This window comes from Falco peregrinus, chromosome 5 (genome assembly GCF_023634155.1).
Source record: "Falco peregrinus isolate bFalPer1 chromosome 5, bFalPer1.pri, whole genome shotgun sequence".
NCBI classification, from domain to species: domain Eukaryota; kingdom Metazoa; phylum Chordata; class Aves; order Falconiformes; family Falconidae; genus Falco; species Falco peregrinus.
In genome coordinates this window covers 17,210,050-17,228,836 of record NC_073725.1, presented here as the reverse complement: position 1 = coordinate 17,228,836, position 18,787 = coordinate 17,210,050, and the positions used below count along the sequence as shown (strand labels likewise).

At 40.3% G+C, this 18,787-nt stretch overlaps 1 protein-coding gene across 12 annotated transcripts in view; it reads left to right on the top strand.

Annotated features, from left to right (window-relative positions):
* TRAK1 (trafficking kinesin protein 1) overlaps nucleotides 1–18,787 on the top strand; it is a 140,707-nt gene that overhangs the window by 79,294 nt on the left and 42,626 nt on the right. The window contains exon 1 of one of the 12 annotated variants that reach the window (XM_005242219.3): nucleotides 1,586–1,909. The exons of 6 other annotated variants lie outside the window; for them this stretch is intronic. In XM_005242219.3, coding sequence (XP_005242276.2) covers nucleotides 1,846–1,909 — 64 coding nt within the window. In that variant the 5' untranslated portion in view covers nucleotides 1,586–1,845. Of the gene's footprint in view, nucleotides 1–1,585; nucleotides 1,910–3,467; nucleotides 3,600–10,038; nucleotides 10,287–18,787 lie in introns of those variants that run through there. 5 more of the 12 variants (XM_027793745.2, XM_027793744.2, XM_027793743.2 and 2 more) reach the window with 5 other exon arrangements.

The following is an 18,787-nucleotide window of genomic DNA, read 5'->3' as shown; positions in this document are numbered from 1 at the left end:
AAATACTAATGCGGTCATGAAATGTATGTATTTTCCTTTGCATAGCTTGACTATGTCTTAAATATTGCTGTTACATAGAGCAAAGTGGTACCAGTCAGGGAGTAGAATATGTGGTAACAACATAGAGAAGACATGACTGAGAGTGAACTTAATAGAAATCCGCGAAATCATGAGTGATTGGAAAGGAGAGATTGAGCATTCAGATTTCAGAGCTGGAAGCAGTGAATTAAGTTAGTAAAATTGAGTTGCAAAGCAGAAGGTGAGGGCTTCTTATATCATGAATAGTAGATGTGTGGAACTCCTTGCAAGAGGATGTTGGAGGTTCTGAAAATGTATACGGGCGCAAGAATAGACAGGGAAAGTCCATCAAGAACTGCTAAAACTAGACACTGTATCTGTATCAGGCTGTCTCTGAAGCTGGAAAAATTGGAGGTTGGGAGGGCAGTTGAGGGAAGTATTGGCTGGTTCTCCTTTACCCGCTCATGGCTGTTCTTGTAGATGGAGCCTTTGGCTGGGCAGACACCTCCTTACTCAGACCCAGTATGGCCTACTACCTTGTGTTATTAACATATGCGATTCTACTGGTGTTCATAAAGGAATACAGTTTCCTAAAAAAGGAGGAGAAAGGGCTGAAGAGTATGTGGCTGTTATGTACAAAATGGATGTCAGTGCCTTTGGTAACTGTACCTGCTCAGATTCAGACATGCTTATTGAATCGCTGTGTGGTGATGATTTAACACCATCTCTTTCTCAGACAGATTTTCTTCTAATAGCTTAAACAATTCTATTTTGTGCTGCAAAAATAAAGTCTTCTCTTTCATTTCCAAAACACTGAATACAGACATTAAGCTAATCTGTGTGACAGTCTTCAACATTTTTAGGAATAGAGTAGTGAAAGTTTGTCCTAACCTCTTGTTTTCAGCTGTGAAGCTCAGATGCTTGGGAAGAAAAAAAAACCAAACCCCAAAAAGGGTCAGTCGTTCATGGACAGGGCAAAAGTAGAAACAGATTAGCTTTATTGCAAAGGGAAATGTATTGCTGTCCTGATGTTTCTGATTCTTTCATTTTTTTGTTTACCACTTTTGCAATAACAAGATGCATAAAGGATTCTATTATATCAGCCCAGAATAGCGTAACAAAGCTGTAACGTAGCTTAATTTTCCATGGGGAAGGCAGGCTTTTATCAGATCGGGGAGGAGAGTAGTAATGGACTAGATTTTCATTATTAATGTACTGCATGTAACCGGTGAATTGTGATGGCATGATGGTGCTGTTCAGTGAGCAGTCAGCAGAGAGTTGTATCATCTTTCTGAGCAAGGATTTTTGCTTCCAGCATGGAGGGGTACTTCTAGTCCATAAAGCCAGAAAAGCAAAATGCATTTTCTTTATCTCTGCATTGCTTCTGGTGCCAGCTCGTCTCCATAGCAACATGTTAGACTGAAAGAGATGTGGAGACTAGGGAGGAAAGGAATGAGTTAGAATCAGCCAGGCGGTGGTGGTGTGTGTCCCCTACGTCAGCGCATCAGCCTTTCGATAGGATGATTTTGTTAACACCCATCCAAGGCTCCTGTGCAGAGCTTCTTTATTAGAGGAGCCGCCAGGGCATCTGCTTCTCCCTTCTGCATCCTTTTTCTGGTTTTTATTTTATTTTTATATTTTCCAAATACACCCTCCGCACCCCCCTTTTTATTTTAGTTGCCTCGTTGAAGATGTGCAGCTTATTTTCAGCTTCCTCTGAGCTTCCTTGCGCTGTGGTATTTCGCCAAGGCAGGAAGGCATGGCTGCATTTCACTTGACCTTAGCAGAGAAGTGAAATCTCGTCTATGTTGTTGAAGGATACTGACTATGCAGAAATTTATTGAAGCAGATTATTATGAACTGGACTGGTATTATGAGGAATGCACAGATGGTAAATATTTATTTGTAGTCTCTTGTTGCAGAATTTGGAGCTTGTAAGATTGGAGCATCGTTATTCAAGGGTTTTAAAAATGAAATACCTAGAAAAAGGTACCCTGGTGTAGTGGAGATGCCTGCATTTCTGTTGCAGCTGAACATCTCTTGTGAGTGTGCTACAAGAGACTCAGCCGTATAGCTTTCTTTTTTTCAAAGGGAGTGGCAGAGGAGTGTATGTACTGTATGAGCAACCTTTGGGCAGGGGCAGTGGTATTTGAAATGATAACTGTATGTATTGAGCTAAAATTAAATACACTTACTGTAAGATTCTGTACTGGTTTGAGTTTTAAGTCTGTTTTTTCTGCACTACCAATATGCTGTAATATGTATATATTTAATGTGTTAATAGGCAGTATGTGTTTTCTCACTGGTTATTTGTCTGTGAAAGACGTTTGAAACTGGAGTTTCCTAAAAGTGAGCAGGTTAACTTTTTGAATTGGAAAACTATCTTCTGGGCCTTCTCCAATTTTTCTAATGTTTGCTTGGGTGATTATTTCTTTATCAGAGTACTGAATGTTTTCATCAGACTTCTGACAGAAGGCACATGAGGAAGAATAGGGAATGGCTAAAACTGTATTCTCTGCAGAGTGGAAAAATCAAGATTTCTCATTGATGGCATTCAGTGATAACCTGTAAAAGAAAATGCAGCCTTTGGGAAAGCAGTAGTTATATATGGATTTTATTCTGGTGGGAGAGCTTGGTTTAAACAAGACAAGTCCAAGATCAAAGTGAAGCAAAGAGCAGAAAGGAGAGTAGGCCATGGGGATGTTGTAAGTATGTGTTACACAAAGATATTTTGTAGTGATTTGATAACAGTATCAGAGGGGACGTAAAGAGTAAAGATAATTGTGACAAAATTTTGAATGTGTTTTTATGGTCTTTTCAGTGGTATGTGCTTCCATTTATTTCTCTGTACTAGATCTTGGAACTGAATGCCATTTCAGAAACTTGTTAAACTTCTCTTATGTTTAATTGATTACAGGAGTCCAGGTATTCAAAGAGGAAAGGTGTGTATTTATTTGAAAGATCTGACCACTTTAAATTGGATTTAATCCATTATGTAACCTTTATCCTAGGTTTAACCCTAGTAAATACTGTAGCATCTGATTAATCTGCATGATGTAACAAGCTGAGTTGGCCTGGTTTTAGAAGCTTTAGAAATAGAACAGTTATGCTGCCATTAAAAGCAGTAGCTGATTTCTACACCACCCCCCCACCACCCCCCCGGTTAAATGCAGATAACCTTTTTATTGTTCATTTTTATGGTCCTTTGTCTGGTCAAAGCGTTGCTATGCAGAGGTGTGGTATGCCTGAATGTCTGAGTGAAGAGCCGATCTGCTCATCAGTTTTGTCTTAAGGTGTGTGCTGCACTGGAGAAACTATGGGAGTTCCATGGTAGTGGAATAAGCAACAGGTGTTAGGCAAGCATTTAAATCCTTTGTGGGATCAGGGCCTCAGGAGCACTAGTGGTTGCTCTGATTCTGGGCTTACGAGTTTTCCTGTGAGCACTGAGCCACCACCCAGCGTACTTCTTCCATGACCTGAGACCTGAGTATGTGCGTGCTGGCTGCTTGAAGTGTTTGGGAAGGTCTCCTCAAAGAGAAAGCAGCGTTTAATGTCTCATAGGGAAACCATTTCTCCGGTAGGTAAGGCATAATACTTCCTTAAAATTACTATTTTTTTTAAAAATTATTAAAATATTACTTCTTACATGATGGAAGCATAGTGCTGTCAGTCCTGTCTCAGCCTCTCAGGTGAGTGGTAGCCCTCCAGGGTTTCTTGGAGCCTTTACGGGGTTAATGTTCTTTTGCTTCTCCCAGTTGAAGTACACAAGAAAAGGATTTGAGAGGTGCGGTGGAAGGCACAGTCTTTGGCCTTCAATACTGGCACATTAACTTGGGTTTGAAATGGTATTGACCTTTTTCCTGTTGATGGAAAAAGGTATTCTAATTGTAGTGGGAGACAAAAGAAATTTTTATAGAAGAAAATGGAGCTTTTCCAAAAACCTGGAGCAGATGGCATATTATAAGAGATGCCTGTCTCTTGATTGATGTTTGATTTTTCTGCCATGTATTTGTCAATACCAGAGTCATTTGCCTGAGAGTCTTTTTATATTCTGTAGAGAGTGATAGGCAGTTGCGGCTCAGCTGACCTGTTTTGAATATCTATTTTAGGACAAGATGAAGATAGTTAAAGAGCTCATTTCTCTGCTATACATGAACTCTCTGGAGCTCAGATGTATGCATGCATTCAATTTGTGAATCCCACCCAGTTCACCCTTTTTGGTAAATGTAACAGAGGAGAGTTGGTGGTACATTGAAACTAATTGGAAACCTCACAAGATACTATCCTACAGTATTATTTTTCTGATTAATTTGTTCATACATTTTTTTATCAGAGCTGCTGAGACTCAGATTTCCATGTAAAAGATGTGACTTCATCTGTTTTCCTTTTTTTAATAACTATTTCAGCAGCATGTGGTTTCTTGCTCTTCAGAGAAAAAAAGCCCTCTAAAATTACATCAGGCTATAATGCTATCATTTAACTTAATAGGTAAAAAAGTGACTCTCACTGTTACTTCAGATTTAATGAACCAACAGAGTAATGATGTCTTCAAATTGGGTTTGGTGGCAGTTATTTTTTTTTAATACCTTGCAAAAAAATTAACATGCTCAAAATTTGCCATTTATAAATCTTTACAAAGACTTTCTAGGGTTGGAGTAATGAATTAATCCCTTTAGGTAAGGTCCCCTACAGAGTTTATTTTTGGTAGGAGTAGATGGAAATAAGACAATAAAATGTCATACTGTTTGAATAGCATTACAATAAAATTAAACTTCTGTAAATAACAACTGTTACACTGTGCTTTTTAAATAATTCTCAAGTATAACATTTTATAATATGAGCAACGGTTGTCACCTTACTTGGCATTAATTAAATATATTGCGTAGGTGGAATGCGAAGGGGAAAGAGCTGGGTGTGTACTTGGGTAGGGAAGTAGCTATTTTCACCTCAGACTTTGAGATTGACAGAACCAATGATAAAAGAAGAAAAGATAAAACTTTTGTAGACATCTATCATGAAAGGAAGCAGTATAAAAGTCTAGGTTCATCTAGATGTTTGGGTGTTTTAGACAAAACCAAATAGATTCTTAAAAAAACCCACATGTAATGCAACTCAGGTGAAAAAAACAATGCAACCCCCACACACAAACTACCAAACAACTAAATAAACAGATAAATAGATACCCATAGAAATCTTTATGAATAGCCTTCTCCCCCTGCCTCTTTCTTTAGCCATTTTTTTTATCCTCTCAATGAACAATGCTTTGTAGAGAAGTCCAGGTTGACTTTGGCTCAAATTACTTTTCTTGTGGTTTCTTCCGTTACTCGTTTATTTCTAGCTGAACAACTTCATGCTAATGCCTGAGAGTTCATTGCCTACAATTCCAGGTGGCTTTGTGTATGTGCAATTGGCTCTTTTCTCCTGCTTTTGTGGGCCTTGAGTTTCAGCAATTCTTGTGGAGAAGATGGCGCTTTTTCCTTTTTTCCCTGCCAATCCCACTGTGTGCCCTGTTCGTTACACATGCTGAAGCTTCTAACTGCTTTTATGTTTGCTTGAGCAACTTTATCTCACTCTCTTTGTCATTCCAGCACACCTTATCCTGGTTTTGCTCTTCTCTAACTTTCAACCCCTACCTGTATTTTCTTCCTGGTCACGTTGAAATTTTTTCATCACGTGATCACATGTTCTGTTTGCAGTTACTGTTTGGAGCTTTTCTCTGTTTTATTTTCCACTGCACTGAAATAATTATCAGCAAGCTCCCTAACTTTCTTTTTCATTGAACAATAATTAATAATGTTAACGCTTGTTCTCCTTGACCTCTCAGCCACTTTAAGAATGTAAGAATGATTACTTGCCTTGCCTATATTGTGCCTTTACAGATGTAAGACTGCGTCCTGGTTCCCCTCTGCTCCCCCCCCCCCCCCCCCCCCACTCCCTTTTTTTTTAAGTCACTCCTTTAAGGTAGCATTAGAAGAATATTTTGTATTCCCTGCTGCAGCTCTTAAGAGTTCTTGGTTCTCCATGTTTCTTCTCTGTGCGCCTTAATTACGGGTAACCTTGCAAACACACCTCTGTCATCTCTTTGGGTGGCACAGTCAACCATTTTCCTTAAAATCCGCTTCCCATGACATCTTACCCCATACAGCAGGAGTTTAGCTGACGGTTGGGCATTTATGATGAATCATCGTCTCCCTCATATATTAGCCTCTTTTGTCTCTGGCCCTGTGGACAGAGTAACCCTGGTGTTACTGTGGGTGTTGGGTGGATGCTGACTTGTGGCATCTAATGCTGTCTAAATCTGTGAGAATCTTACAAATGCCTGTTGCATCCAACCTCTGAAACAGCCCTTGCTCTATAGGTATGTGGCTAAAATTCTCATTCAGGTTGTTCTTGTTTTGCTTCTGTGTCCTGTATCTCTATACTTGATAAATATGGTTGAATTTTGCTTATATTCATGTAATCATTAATACCATTTTCCTAGTTTTCTGCTTTTTGCTATGTCACTTCTTGTTCTTTATTCCTCCATTGACTCTCTATTCAGTCAGACCTAAGCTACTTGTACTTGTATGTTACCTCTATGTATTTCAGTATGGAGGTATCTTTCCTCTTTATTCTGCTCACCTGCTGAATTTCCAGGTAGGCTTTTTCCTACTTCATCCCATTTTGTTTCATTTTTGCAAAAGTAACATGCTGTCCTTTTGGTTGAGTTGACAGAAGATAATTTGGGTGGGATTTTGAAAGAGTGGGAAACATGCAAAACCTGTGAAAATTTAACAAGCTAACTTTACTTGATTGAGCAAAGCACATGTTCAATGACCAATTTATCTTCCCTCCCTGAAAAGCCCACCCCAAAACACCCACATTTCTTCAACATATTTAAAATCCGAGTGCTGCCGTTTCAGGTGTTGCTTTTAGGATTTGTTTGCTTACAGAGACTCTCTTTGCAGCATTGTTGTTATTAGTTAATTGTGGTCAAAATTAATGTGGTTAATTGTGGAAAATTTTATTGATAAGGAAAGGTTAGAATTATTTGAATACATTGGAGTTCCTTGGAAATAATGACTCAGGACATGAGGGTTTGTTTGTGTTGTGTCCAGCCTCACCCTTCTTCAAATGAGCTCCTAGTTCGCGTGTTTGCCGTTTGATCGCAAAGTTGCTGAAGGCCATCTGTACCTTAGTGCAAGCTTCGCATGAGGAATGTGCATCTGTGTGCTTTAAGGATTGCAGCTCACTTAGCAAGCTTCCTGAAGGAAGTTAAATGTCTTTCGCCGCTAATGCAGAGCAGTGATTGCAGCAAATATGCCAATTTTACTTTGCAGTGGCAACCCATAAAAATGTGTGTTCATTCTGGTATATTCTTGAAGTTCCTGAGTATGTATTTATAGGAAATATTAAAAATCACTTTTGACTCTTTCCTGATTAGAAGGTATATTTTCAGAACCATATGCAATGTAGCTTTTCCCCTCCTCCATAGCTGCTTATTGTTTGGTATCTGTTGGAAACCTGGCTCTTAGTCTTTAGAAAGTCAATATTCCTGCACTATTAGAAGGACTTAATGCAGAATAGCACTGAAAATGAGTTGATAGTGTAAGGGTGGGGTACACATTCCTTCTCCACCCATTAGTAATTTGCATCAGCATTTTTCATACACTGATATCAAAGTGGGCATTGCAACACTTGTCTTCCAGCTTTTGAATGTCAGAGTCCTCCTGTGTGGCATGAGTTCACATGAGTCACAGTTCAGAAGTCAGCTTGTGGAAATACTCATTTATTCTCCTTATATTGTCATTTAGCCTGGAGAGAAGGTGGCTCAGGGGAGACCTTACCACTGTCTACAGCTACCTGTAAGGATGCTGTAGTGAGGTGGCTGTCGGTCTCTTTTCCCAAGCGACCAGTGATACAAAGAAGACAGGATAGTAGAGAGGAGAGGAAGTGGTCTCAAGTTGCACCGGGGAGGTTTAGGCTGGATATTAGGAAAAAGTTCTTCACCAAAAGGGTTGTGAAGCCTTGGAACAGGCTGCCCAGGGAGGTGGTTGAGTCACCATCCCTGGAGGTATTTAAAAGGCCAGTAAACGTGGCACTTAGGGACGTGGTTTAGTGGTGGGCTTGGCAGTCTTAGGTTAATGGTTGAACTTGATGATCTTCAAGGTCTTTTTCACCTTAACAATTCTGATGCTATATGTATCTTGGACAGCAACGTGCATGTTTTCAGTGTATCACCCACTGCCCTGCTCTCCTTTGTAAGCTAGTTGGTTAGCTATAGTGAACACTTGCCAGCAATATTAAACCCATAGTATGTCAACAGGGTTGGCAGGGGTGGACTCCTCTGTCCCTACGTTTAAAAAGGTGCTACTGGCATTTTTTTAAAATGAGTTTGTTTTGGTTATTCTCTGAACTTCCATTCTCTAGCTATTACTAAAATGTGATAAATTGACACTGGATGGCAAGTAGGTACTTAAGACTCTTACTGTCTTTATTTTATTTTATTTTAAAGAGTTTTGATTCACTGTTACAGGGGAGAAATGAAGACACAGGAAAGCTCTAAGGAGCCAGAAACTAGAAGTAAACCCTATTACATTGTTATTAAAATTGCATCTTTTAATGTCATGATAAGTGGAGAAAGGGACAATCCCATTTTTTCCCAAAGAGTTCTTGAGGCTATTGCTGCTGCTGAATATTGCAGTAAATTTTGGCAAAGGTCAGGTTAAGTTGGAGTAGTAAGGTCCTTCTTTATTCAGAAATTAGTCTTCCTTTCCTCAGCAAGCACTTAATGTATTTCATATCCTTTGGCTATTTTTAATATAAACATTGGTACAGTGTTTGTATATAAATATCAAGAGTTTAAAACATAAACCAGAATAATTTGTTGCGATTGTATAAAACAAGTTCTTTCCCATCTCGTAGTGCCTGGTACTCTCACACCACTGGAGAGGTGGTAGTCGAGAAATTGTTTCTATGTGATCCTAACTGTTACGTTCCGCTGGCTTGTGGTGCTTGGCTCCCTTCCTCCCCAGCAGTTAGGGCCCCTCGGGGGGTGATGAGCTGCCCTTGGCTTGCGGTGCCCCCATTTTGCCTGCCATAGGAATGCCTTCTGCAAGCAGCAAAGGGCACCTCTTTGCCATTGAAAAGTAAGGGAGGCAACCTGGCAAACATTAAATATCTACAGCCGCAGAAAGTTAAATAAGAAAGTTAACCTGCCCTATGTCTGTAGTCAAGTTTAGCAAACAATCTGTTGGAAACCAAGAGGTCTGAGCACAAGGAGGGAGTTTTCTTTGTTGTTGAACAAAGAGAGACGTCCACCCTTGAAAATGCATTAGGGTGCCCTGTGTGGACTTGAGGTATTTCGTTTCCCCACAGCACACAGTAAAGGCGACTGTGGAAAACGTGTTTGACAGCTGATGTGATATGTCATTTAAATGCTTGGTACAACCATAGTATTTTTTTGAAAAAGCAATAAAAAATCTCCCTTCCCCCCCAGCCTGATTCTTTGCACAGCGGTGTCAGTGCAGCTGGACTGCTGTGCAAGAGCCAGACTCTTCCTGCGCAAGAGCCTCAGCCTTCGAGACCTCTCTGCTGGGTGGGATTGGCCATGTGCGCAGGCTGTGGCTGCTTGCTGCTCCCCTGAAATCTGTTACTTGCAGCATTGGGCAACTTGAGAGGTGATTAAACTCCGTGAAGGTGCACACCCTTCACTAGGTGTGACAGTCGGAGGCTGGGTCGGGCTGTGCTGCCGAGACACTTGCAGGAAGCTACCACTTCACTTGGACGAGCAGGGGCAGAGGAGGGAGAACCTTGTTGACTGAGGAGTTCCGAGGACGGGGGTTTTCAGCCCACTTACTTTGTCTGGAATATGCTGGTGGAGCTGTTGAGCAGAAGCAGGCTGCCCTCAGAGCTGGTATGAGGAACAACATAAATCTTCTAGCAATTATTAGACAGATGGTCTCTTCCCTCCTCCACCCCATCTGTACAACAGAAAGCTGTTGTGCTAAGGACAAATACTCAGTTGCTCAGGAGCTCCCTGGCTGAGCATGTGAGTGAGGAAAGATGGTATCCTGCTTTGTGGAGACCTCGCTTTGCTCTCCCCCAAAATACAGCCTCCGGGGGAATGACTTCCCATCTCCTGTGAGACTAAGGCATCATATCGTGTCTGTTTGGGACGAGTTCAGCAATGTCAGTGAAGGAAGAGGAAAGCTTTGAATATGATTATGAAAAGGAAAGTAGGAGAGAAGGCACATTTAACAGGCAGAGCCTTGATATCTTGGAAGAAGGTACTTTTCACCTTTTGATTTTAAACTTTTACGGTAGTAGCAGATGGCAACGTATAAGTTATTTGAGTGATGTTTGTGGATTTAAATCTACTAAATTTTACCTTTTTTTTAATGTGTAGCCAGTATGTTCAGATGGAATACTAAGAAGATACTCATGAGCAGGATGGATCTTGATTTATATACACTACTTTAAAGAATAAATACATTATCAAAAGATATAGACTATGCAATATCTTTCTAATAATGAAACTGGATTTGGGAAATTATCTTTCTTTGGAATTGTATGCGGGTTTTGTATGTACATCTTGTGTGTGTGTTATGAAGCTGTGTGTGTTGTCATTAGGTACTTCTCAAAATGAGTAGAGCAAACAGAGCAACAATTTTGTGCTTGTCCATGAACTTGAAAGCGAACAAACAGAAAAAATCCAAGTTTTGGGTCTTGTGATTTAATCTTGCAACAAAACAAGCAACTGAACAATCTTGTCCTGCTTTGTGGAAATAATGGACATCTGCGTTCTGCAGGCAACTGGGCCGTTGGGGTGGGAGTGTGAGTGTATGTGCATTGCAAACCCTCCTGTGCACCTGCTGTATGCTGTGCACTGGCTGCTTCCCACCAGTCTGGCCATCTTTTTCAGGGCTTCAGGTGCCAAAAGTTAAATGTACCGTTTATGTGATTTCATGTGCTGTAAATTTTGCTTGAAAATAGCAGCTTTACGCTAGAGAACTGTTACTTCCAAATACACTATCATAAAGCTGGTGTAAAGGTACTTTGAAAGATTGTCAGCGCAGAGGATGTGACCTGCTGTGCATTTATACCCTTATGTACCTTATAGGAAAGAATTCCTGTGTCCAGAGCCCCAGTGGATGAAATGTGCTCTTTGAATCTTGTTGCATAGGTCTTTCCTGTAAAGATCTCCTCAGAATCACATATTCCACCTGGATTTTAGTCATACTTGGTCAATAAACCATCCGTCTCTCCTGTTGTGGGTCTCTGAAGGAAGCTGAGCTAACCTGTGTGCCTCTGCAAAGTGGAAAGGTGCTGGAGAGAATGCTGGTAGAAGGAAACTTAAAACTAGGGATTGGAGTGGGGAGGAAACTTATAAGAGAGGCCAACCAACACTTTCATATTTGATTCCTGGGGTTTTTTTAGTGATTAAATGGTTGCTGAAATGTACATCATGCTGTTCTTATTCTTCTTGTTGACTTTACCTTTTGTCGAGATCTAAGTAGTCTGAAGCTGTTCTTGTTGATTTTGAGAGAAAAAAAGAAAGCTTAGTTCCATCTGGGATAAATTTAGCCCTGTCCTTCTACAGTACCTTCCCTTCAAAAGCTCAGTATGTATTTGAAATGCCTTCTAAAGATGCTTTCTCTCCTCCACCTATACATTCAGGTCACCTACACAGTTAGTGTAGTAGTGATACAGGTGCACGAAAATGATGTATGGTATTTCTATGTATCTTTGCATGTGGGTGCACTTAGGAACGATAGTATTTTTCTTGGGGATGAGGTAATTCGTTCTATAAGTAGAGCAGATGGAAACACCAGCCTTTTCTTGCCGAACAAAAGAAGCATTCTAGCCATATCTGGCTATACATCTGGTATCAGAATGGACGATCTGAGAATATGCCTTACTTTAATCATTTATACTTATTGAAAAGAAGGGGAAAAATAGTGTGATTAAGACTCTTTAATTGTTTGGCCTATTCCACAGGCAGAACATGTACTCACTACTTGTCTGTTATTTCTGTGGTCATTTTGATGTTTTTTTTCCTGTCCCAACATGTAGGTCCTGTGACTGCCCTCAGTCCTGTTTAGAGATCCTTTGTCCCAGAACTAGTGTTGTACACTTGGCGGAGTCGCAGAATCGGTTCTCTTGATGAGTATGGGGAGCACCTTCATAAAGGTCTAGACAGAACAGTCCTAGAGTTAGTGCATTGCTTTGGAGTTGTAAGTTCTCCTGACAGCAACATGTTTACTCTTCATTTGATAAGCTGGTCTGTGAGCTGCCTACAGTGAAACTTTGTGCAGGGATATCTGCTGATAGACTCCTTAGGTTTTGTTCATAAAAGAATCTGAGTTGTGAAAGGACAGCCTGTCAGTTTTCTTTGGTTAGTGATTTGTTTGGGTCAGCTAATTCTGAAACTGGGCTGTGTTTTGATTCTTGCTTTTGCAGGTGGGACAGGAAAAGACTATTAGCTGTTTAGGACCTATGATAGCAGCTAGCCATTACTGTTTCAATTTACTAATGTAACAGAATAAAAGTCCTTGTCTAAAGTACTGGGTAAATGCAGGCTAAGACTCTAGCTGAAGTTTAATTAAAAAAAAAGAAAAGAAAAAGAAAAAAGTTAAATCTCAAGTTCAGGCACTCTGGGGTCTCACTTGCAGGAAAAGTAAAATGCTTGGTTTGTCTTACAAAGACATTGAGTAGAATGGAGGCCATACAGGGCTCTGGAATCTTCAAACACTGAAGCAAAGAAAATGGAGACTAGTATTTCTTGAAAACTTTGGCACAGCCAATCCCTCCCAAAGAGTTGGAATAGGAAAAGGTCACGTATTTAAATGAGGGAGACCATGCAGAAAGATTTACAGTCCAGATCCTGATTTAAGCCTTACACCCATCTATTAGTTGCAAGGACTGCAGTCCAGACATTTCTTGACAGGAAATGGATGGAGGAGAATGTCAAGACAGTAATTCAATGGCTAATAATCAGCAATCCTGCACAAAAAGTTTTGCTTTTAACAGAAGAGTTGTGCTGAGTTGTATCAGTGAACGGTGTGAACATTGCATTGAGGCGATGGTGAGTTCCCTCCAGGTGCTTTTCCTTATCTCCTTGGTTTCACTTTGTGGCTGTATTTTCTAAGTTACCTCATTCGATCTGTGTTTATGCTTATAGAAGGAGCAAGTGTGTGATGTTCTTGATGAAATTGCCTTTAACCTGATTCTTCATTCATCACAAGAAAATTTGGTGCAGTTCTTGCCTTGCTTAGAGGAAGTACTTTGAAATGGCTGCCTACCTGTGTATTTGACATAAGCTTTAGGAAAGAACAGCAAAATGTTTTCCCGAACCTGAGATTAAGTAATAGTGTAGGTTTGTATGTGAGGCTTTAACTGTGTGAGAGAAATGGTAGTGAACAAACACCCTTCAAAACATAGCTTAAATGACAAGATAAAATGTCTTCTTCAAGAAGAATCAGTAACTGCACCTTAATAGTAAAAGATTAATTTGCAAACTATGCCATTGAAATGACAGTAAGTGAAGCTGTAACATTTAAAAAAAAAAAAAAAAAAAAAAGGAAAAAAATCTGTTGGCATTATCTATTGAACTTAAGGTAGTTATTTTTCACTGCACTAATATGGCCTTGCTGATGGAGTATGTATTGCTCACAACTTTGCGTTCTTCCAGACTCCTCCATGGATCTCGCCCACAGTGTGACTTGACAGTTGTGAAGCAGTTGGCAGGCTGTGACCACTCTTTATCCCCGTAACCAGGGTCACAGCCACCCGCTGAACTCCAGATCTGCCTGCTGGAGGGACTGGGCTGCCTCTGTGCTTGGAGGAGTGGGGGTGGCTGGAGGAACTGCTGGCGTGTTGGGTCAAAATTTGGACTTATAGCAAGTCATGCCTCAAAAGTACATTTTATTTTATTTTTCACACTCCAGTGACAACAGTCACTTAAAATTTTTCAGCTCTTCAGGTGAATGTGTTCTCTTAGGGCCATCTCAAACATGAGGGGCAACAGCGTGCCTGAAGCCTCTGCTCCAGCTTAGCCAGGGCTGCCAGAAGGTCCTCTTCAGTGGAGGAAAAGCTACTATTTTAATCTTTGAACATGTAAAATCCTGCTACTCTGGGCCAGTAACAGAGCTGATGGCATGTTTTAGGTACCATTTTCCCAAGTCTGTTTGAAAGGGAATATATATAATATGGCAGAGTTTCAGAATTCCTTATGCGCTTGGCTCAGGTTGGTGCAGTGCTTGCAGTAACTAGTGCCAGAGCATAGCTGTCAGTGGCTCTAGAACTGAATCTGTGATATTAGCAAGTGCTTTATCCTCAGAGTGCAAAAGTAGCCTTTTGGAAATGAAACCCTTGTGAGCTGAGGAGTCGGAGTCTGCCGGGGTCCCTGACTACTGATGTTTGCCAGGTGGTACCTGGCAGTGGGGAGCGTGGCTGGCCAGTCAGCGTTACTGCCCGTGGTCCGTGCATCTCCAGTGCGCGACATTCAGCATGCAGGGAACGTGCCACTGTGTTGCCAGTGCTCGGGCAGAGCTCTGAGCAGCAAGGAGGCAGACACAAGCTGTTCCTGAGGCAGGGCTTCTCATGACTGAGCAAGAATATATAGGCCTTGCAATAGTTAAAGGCTTTGGGTAGGGCACTGTTGAGAATGTCCCCTGCTGCCACCTTGCCTGTAACAAGCTTCAGTATTAAAATTGCCAGAGATCTGTGCTCCATGGAGAGTATTCCCTTATCCTGGTGTAGTTTCCAAGAAAATAAATTTTGGTAGTAGGGAAACCCCCATGCCCTAGGGCCTTCTCTGTTAGACTCTATATACAGGTCAGTATTATCTGCCTAAAGCCTGAAACTTTACTGTAACATCTTATCCCCCTTTTGTTTCCCAGTAGTTGAAAATAGATGGGAAGAGGTGCAGTGGGAGCTGGGCTTTCCTCTTCAGACATGGCTGCTCTCTTTTAGTTATTTAGTTTGTCCTGATTGCTAGGTCTCAAAAATGATGGGGGGATATGCCTCAAGGAGGGATGCAGGGAGCAGGGGCTGAGAACACTTGTGACTGCTGGCTCCTGTGATTATCTTCCACACACCACCACCCCCCGCCCCTTCCATCTGAATCCCCCGTTCGGTAGGTGGTGGCTCACTGCAGCAGCTCCCAATAATGGTATTCTTGCTTCCCTTCACTTCTATGGCTGTTTCCTGTTCCTGGAAACAATTTTTCTCTAAGTAGCATGCTAAATGGCTGTGTAGTTTTCGGGGAGCAATCCAGGAAGGTACATACTTTCCTCTCTTCTCCCTGAGCATCTTCAGCTTGGGAATTGGTGCTTTCTTCAGTGCAGTGCTCAGAGCCTGAAAGAAGCTTCCAATCAGGTGCTGCATTAGATAGGTGATGAGAGAGAAATCCAGAGTATACTCATCCTTTCAGCTATACTCACGTTGGGAAACACAGGAATGTGAGTACCCATACATTTTCAGGCTTTAAGAGGGTATGAGGATGGTGCTTTGTATTTAAAGTTAGAGGAAATACTTGATCTCTGTTGCATTTATCCATATTTGAGTTTGTCTGTTAGGAAAAAAAATCAACCACCAAACCAAATACTTTGAACTGCAAATGTGTCCCTGATAGCATGTATTTAATGCTGTTATGAAAATAGTGTAACAGAAGCTTTCTCTGTTGTTTGTTTCCTGGTTTGGATCTGTGACATTACTTTCAAAGCAGTTACCAAAACATGTTTTCTAACTCTGCGTCTCTAGAATTCTATGGTTGTTCCACTTGCGGTAGACTTTTTAGAAAAATATTGTTACTCTTCCTTTCTTTGTCTAGCAGCCCTCTCCATAAACTGAGAGGTGCAAAGTGTATTTGATTTGAATGTTTGCATGTACCCATGCGTTTAGACACTGCTCTTCCTATCACCCTCAGGCGAACATACTACTGATTTGCAAGTGAGTGAAGAGAGGTCAGTAAATTGGCACTGTGGGTTTTGTATTACAGAGCATTGCCCTTCATTTGCTCTTGTTTTATCTTCACAGTAGTGTTACCGCACTCACATACTCATCGGAAACTCCAGCAGGCTAGAAACATACTATGCAGAATCCATGAGAGATGTGATGGGGTTTTTTTCCCATCCATATTTCACTGATCAGGGCTCAAAATGTTTATTCAAAATAGTGTGTCTTTTTTCACTGGTAGATTTTGTGAACACTAAGGAAATAAAAATCGCTGCACTAGCAACTGACCAAATGCTATCTTGTAATCCGTGAGGGAGGAATAATTACGTACTTTGACAGTGTTTTGAAGTTGTTTTTTTAAATGCTGTTTCTCAATTGCTTTCTCTCCCCTCACTTTTCACCTTCTCTTTCCCACAAGCATTGATTTCTGAGTGATGGAGAGCAAGGCATCTTTGCAAGTTTGCCCTCCTTCCAAAAGGAAAACCTTCCTTTTAGTTAGTAGCACTGCGCTTCTGCTGTGTTTTGTGTTTAGTGCCCAAAGAAGGTAGTGGAGTGAAGGAGGCATTTTATTATATGCAGTCGGTTGAAGTTTGTTTCCACTTGGATGTTGAAGAGGATACACAAGTTACCATTTCTGCTTTGAAACCCTTCCACGTTGGCAGAGTGATGATATATGAAGGCCTCTGTTTAAAAATAATGGCCAACAGTATTGTGATGGAAACTTGGAGATATAAAAGCTATTGGTGACCAGGTCGCTACTGCTTTGCTAGTAATAAGTCTGTTGTGGTAAGGCTGTGGTGTTAGCCTGCCAGGTTAAAGATTAAATAGCAAGGTCCAAAGAAATAGCCAACTGAGCAGCCACGCAAATGAACCTTTATCACTTTCCTAGATGAGTGACTTTATTCTGTCTGTGGGAGCATTGTCCTTTTACCAGTTTGGATGTTAGGAAGTTTATATGTTCACCTGAATTGGGATGGCATGGTGGTTGCCATAGTCATAATCAGTGGTGATTATTAGTGCTAGGTACAGAGTTAAAGTGAGCTTGCTAATGATAATCTCAAACATTATTTTATAGTAGTAAGGGAATGCTGTAACCAAAGGAACTATTTAGTGTACCATTGTTTTGGAAAATAACTTGCTGGCGTCAGGGCTTGTGATAGATGCTTTTATGGCACAATTTATGATCTTACCATGTCTTAAAAAAATTTGGTTTATGGCAATGTTTGTTTGGGTTTTTTTTGTATTGTGAATAGTCTTCTGGATGTGTCACCATCTGTCTTCATGTGAAGTTTTTATGGAAAGCTTCTGTTTAACCTCTTTGTTTATTATAGCTGATGTTCTCTGCAAGTTACTTCATTTTTTTTCTGTGGAATCCTGATTAGTCTGCTTTTGACTGACATAGCTTGTAGTTTACAGATGCACTGTATTTTTGTCTGTGCAGTGGTATAGCTATTTTTTATATTGGTATGTAATGTCAGATTATTACTTTAAAGCGTAAGAGTTTTTACTGTTATCCCTTTCAGACTTAATTATTTGGATAAGTGTAATTATCTTTTGAATACTTTTGATTGGCATCTTTTGGAGTTCACTGGCACTGCTGATGTCCCTAAATATTGTAAATGTTTTCAGGATTTGATCCTCAAAAATAAAATTTGAGAAACAGGAAAATAAACAGAAACAAATTGTCCTTGTTGACATAGTTTAAGAACTTTCTGATGTTTAAGTATGGAAAAAAACCAACCTCTAGCATTGCAACAGGTATCTAAGTGCTGTTGCATTTGGTCCATTATGGGTGTGCCTTTAGAAGTGATCAGCTGTACATTTGTGTATATGTAGGTTGTTATTTATAAATTGGGTAGTGTTGTTTCCTTAGTGTGACAAACTGTCTCCTGGTAATGTTACTGTACTCAGTACCCTCCCGCCCCCCCCCCCCCCCCCCCCTCATTTAAATCTTATTAGACCTTATCTGTCTCTCCCCCCACAGCCTTAATGCACGCTAGGGCAACATCAGCTAATCTGTCAGATGGAGCTTTAACTGACATCATTGAAGATAAATCCCCTAAATAGCAATTCGTGCTACAGCAGCCTGGTAACTCGTAGTACATATGATCAAGGGAACTTCATGAACAATCCCTTTTTCCCAGAACTATGGAGTTTGAAAAACAGGTGTAGCTGAAAATGGAACGAATATAAGGGTAGAGGAGAAAGTGCTCTTTTCTCCTGTGATCATTAGTGGATTTTTAGAAAGCTTGCAAACTTTTAAATAAGTCAATATAGCTTCTTAAAGGTGGTAGACTAAACTTCTGCCTACTTTCTTCAGTATAAAAAACTTGTGGTTCCACCTTAGTGATTAATCAACTCATCCAGTCCAAGTAAATATTTCTCATGAGCAATATTGTGGCCACTGTGGTGTGTTCTGGGTATTATAAGAATATTATTTGCATGCCTTCTGTATTTACTTTGCTGTCTCATACAGTAGAACCCAGCTCTTATCAACTTTATATGACATAGTATCTTCATGTTGAACAGTGTTACTAACCGTATTTATTCATGGAGTAACAAAAAATTATTGCACATAATACAATGACTAAGTGATGTGATAGAATCTGAATCATGTATTTAAGAATGTCTATTTTCATTTCTTCCTTGATGTTTTTTTTAATAAACTCAAGATACTCCTTCAGACAAAAGATTTAACATTTTAACTGTTTGTTCTGTCACTGAAAAAAGCAAATAGTGATTACAAAAGAAAAACACTTGCATTCTCAGTTTAACTTGAAGCTTTGATTATTTTTCTGAGGTTTTTTTAAGCTTTTGATATACATACCCA